This window comes from Lotus japonicus, chromosome 2, assembly GCF_012489685.1.
Source record: "Lotus japonicus ecotype B-129 chromosome 2, LjGifu_v1.2".
NCBI classification, from domain to species: Eukaryota; Viridiplantae; Streptophyta; class Magnoliopsida; order Fabales; family Fabaceae; genus Lotus; species Lotus japonicus.
In genome coordinates this window covers 29,488,064-29,490,340 of record NC_080042.1, presented here as the reverse complement: position 1 = coordinate 29,490,340, position 2,277 = coordinate 29,488,064, and the positions used below count along the sequence as shown (strand labels likewise).

The 2,277-nt window shown below is 48.0% G+C and overlaps 1 protein-coding gene across 1 annotated transcript; it reads right to left on the bottom strand.

The window, feature by feature from the left end:
• Window positions 1-257: 257 nt before the first annotated feature.
• On the bottom strand, window positions 258-2,030 carry LOC130736313 (uncharacterized). Its single transcript, XM_057588155.1, has one exon. It carries the CDS (start codon window positions 2,028-2,030, stop codon window positions 258-260), a length of 1,773 nt encoding a protein of 590 aa, XP_057444138.1.
• Window positions 2,031-2,277: the final 247 nt, after the last annotated feature.

Here is a 2,277-nt window from a genome sequence, read left to right as displayed (position 1 = left end):
CCCGTATCGAGTTCTAAATGCAGTTTTCTGAATATCAGCCTCCTTGACACGGATCTGGTGATATCCTGACTTCAGATCTATCTTCGAGAAAACAACAACACCCCGAAGTTGATCCATCAAGTCATCTATCCGAGGCATCAGATAACGATTCTTCACTGTCACCTTGTTGAGTTGTCGATAGTCCAAGCATAGTCTGGACCTCCCATCCTTCTTCTTCACCAACAACACTGGTGCACCCCAAGGCGAGACACACTTGGTTAGATAAATCCCTTGGAAGATAGATCCTCCAACTGCTTTGCTAATTCCGCCAACTCTGCCGGTGCCATCCGATAAGGCGCCATTGATATTGGTCCCATACCAGGCATGATATCAATAGAGAACTCTGTCTCCCTCACTGGCGGTAATCCAGGCACATCCTCTGGAAACACATCCACAAATTCTTGCACTACCAAAATGTTGCGCACGTCGCCGTCATTCTTCGCCTCAGCTACGATAGAGTTCACGAATGCTGGTGAACCCTTCCTCAAGGTGTACGAATTTAAGTAATCCGTAACGCCTGAATCTGGAAGTACTACGACCTTGTTAGCACAGTCCAAGAGAACGTGATACTGCGCCAACCAATCCATTCTCAGAATCACATCGAGCTCTTTAAGCCCTAAGGAAACGAGGTTCTCAAGGAATTTCCGATCCTCGCAGATCAACAGACATTGCAAGCATGTCGTGCGTGTAACTAATCGATCGGCGGCAGGGGTCGTCACCACCAAATCGAATGGTAAGTCAGTAGTTAACAATCCTAACTTCTTGACACACTCCTCAGCAATGAATGAGTGTGTAGCACCAGAATCAAATAACACCATTAAAGAAGTTCCAGCGATTACACACGTACCCTGGATGAGATCATCGGTCACTGCAGCTTGTTCCCCAGACATTGCGAACACACGACCTGGAGCAGAAGGTCGCCTTCCCCAAGCAGTATTCAGTACTGGCTCGGTCTTAGCAGCGTTAGGACAGTTTCTCTTAACATGCCCTGGTTTCTGGCACTTCCAGTACACAATTTCCTTTCCGCACTCATTTGCATAGTGCCCTTTCTGGTTGCATTTGATACAGACAACCTCCTCTTTAGGAACATCTGCTCCACCTCTTCCAGCGAAAGGTACCTTGTCAGCAGGGTGTTTATAAGGCTTCCTCATCGGTGCCTTGCCCCTGTCAAACCTCCCAGCTTGCCTCTGTCCCTCAAACCTTCCGGTCTGTCTCTGTCCAGAACGGATCGGCCCTCCAATTTCAGACTTGCCCCTCTGGCGATTCTTCATTGTTTCCACTTCACGAGCTTTCTCCACCAATTGTTGGAATACTCTGATTCCCAACGGTCTCACGGACTCCTCTATATCATTCCTCAACCCCCTCATGAACCGATTGCACAAGTACGATTCATCCACTTGCACTTGGAAGAAGCGAAAGTGCTTTGACAAGGTCTCCAATCTAGCAGCATATTCCCCCACTGTCATCAACCCCTGTCTCAAGTTAAGGAATTGATTTTCCATGTCTTCCCTGGCAGTCTCCGGAAAGTACTTCTCCATGAAAGCCCTTTTGAAAGACTCCCAAGTGATGGCCACATGGTTAGCAGTCATGAACTGTTTGGCGCTCCTCCACCAGTACTCGGCGTCACCCTTCAGCATAAAGGTAGCCAAGTTCACCTTCTCAGCATCAGGAGTGTGAAGAGCCTCAAAGATCTTCTCCATTTCCTGTATCCAAAGATCAGCTTTCTTGGGTTCAACCTCGCCTTGGATCTTGGGTGGTCCATGGTGGTTGAAGTCAGTCCTTATACGGATCTGGTCCTGTGCCAGCTCCCTCTCAGCTCTTTGCGCCCTCCTGGCATCCTCTTCAACCCTCCTAGTATTCTCTTCCGCTTCCCGCTGTAGCTGTGCTGTGGTTTGGGCAGTAGCAGTGGCAACCTGCTGGGCCATCACCTGAGCTAGTTGTATCATTGCTTGGGCAAGCTGAGCATTGGTTGGGTCCTGTCTCGGTGGCATGATGAAAATCTGCTTAGAAATAGAACCACAACCCAATGTCAGTGCCCCAATTTAAAGAAATATCTAGATATACAATAAATAATTTATCTCAAGTACCACGACAATGATACTAATTTTAGACAATCCCACAACCAAGCAAACATCTTAGCAAACATGTCACCCAAATCTCACCGCGGAAACCTAGAACTCATCAAAACAAACAGCAACGAGTCCGAACTCGTGTGCCCAAAACCCTAGTGCTCTGGTT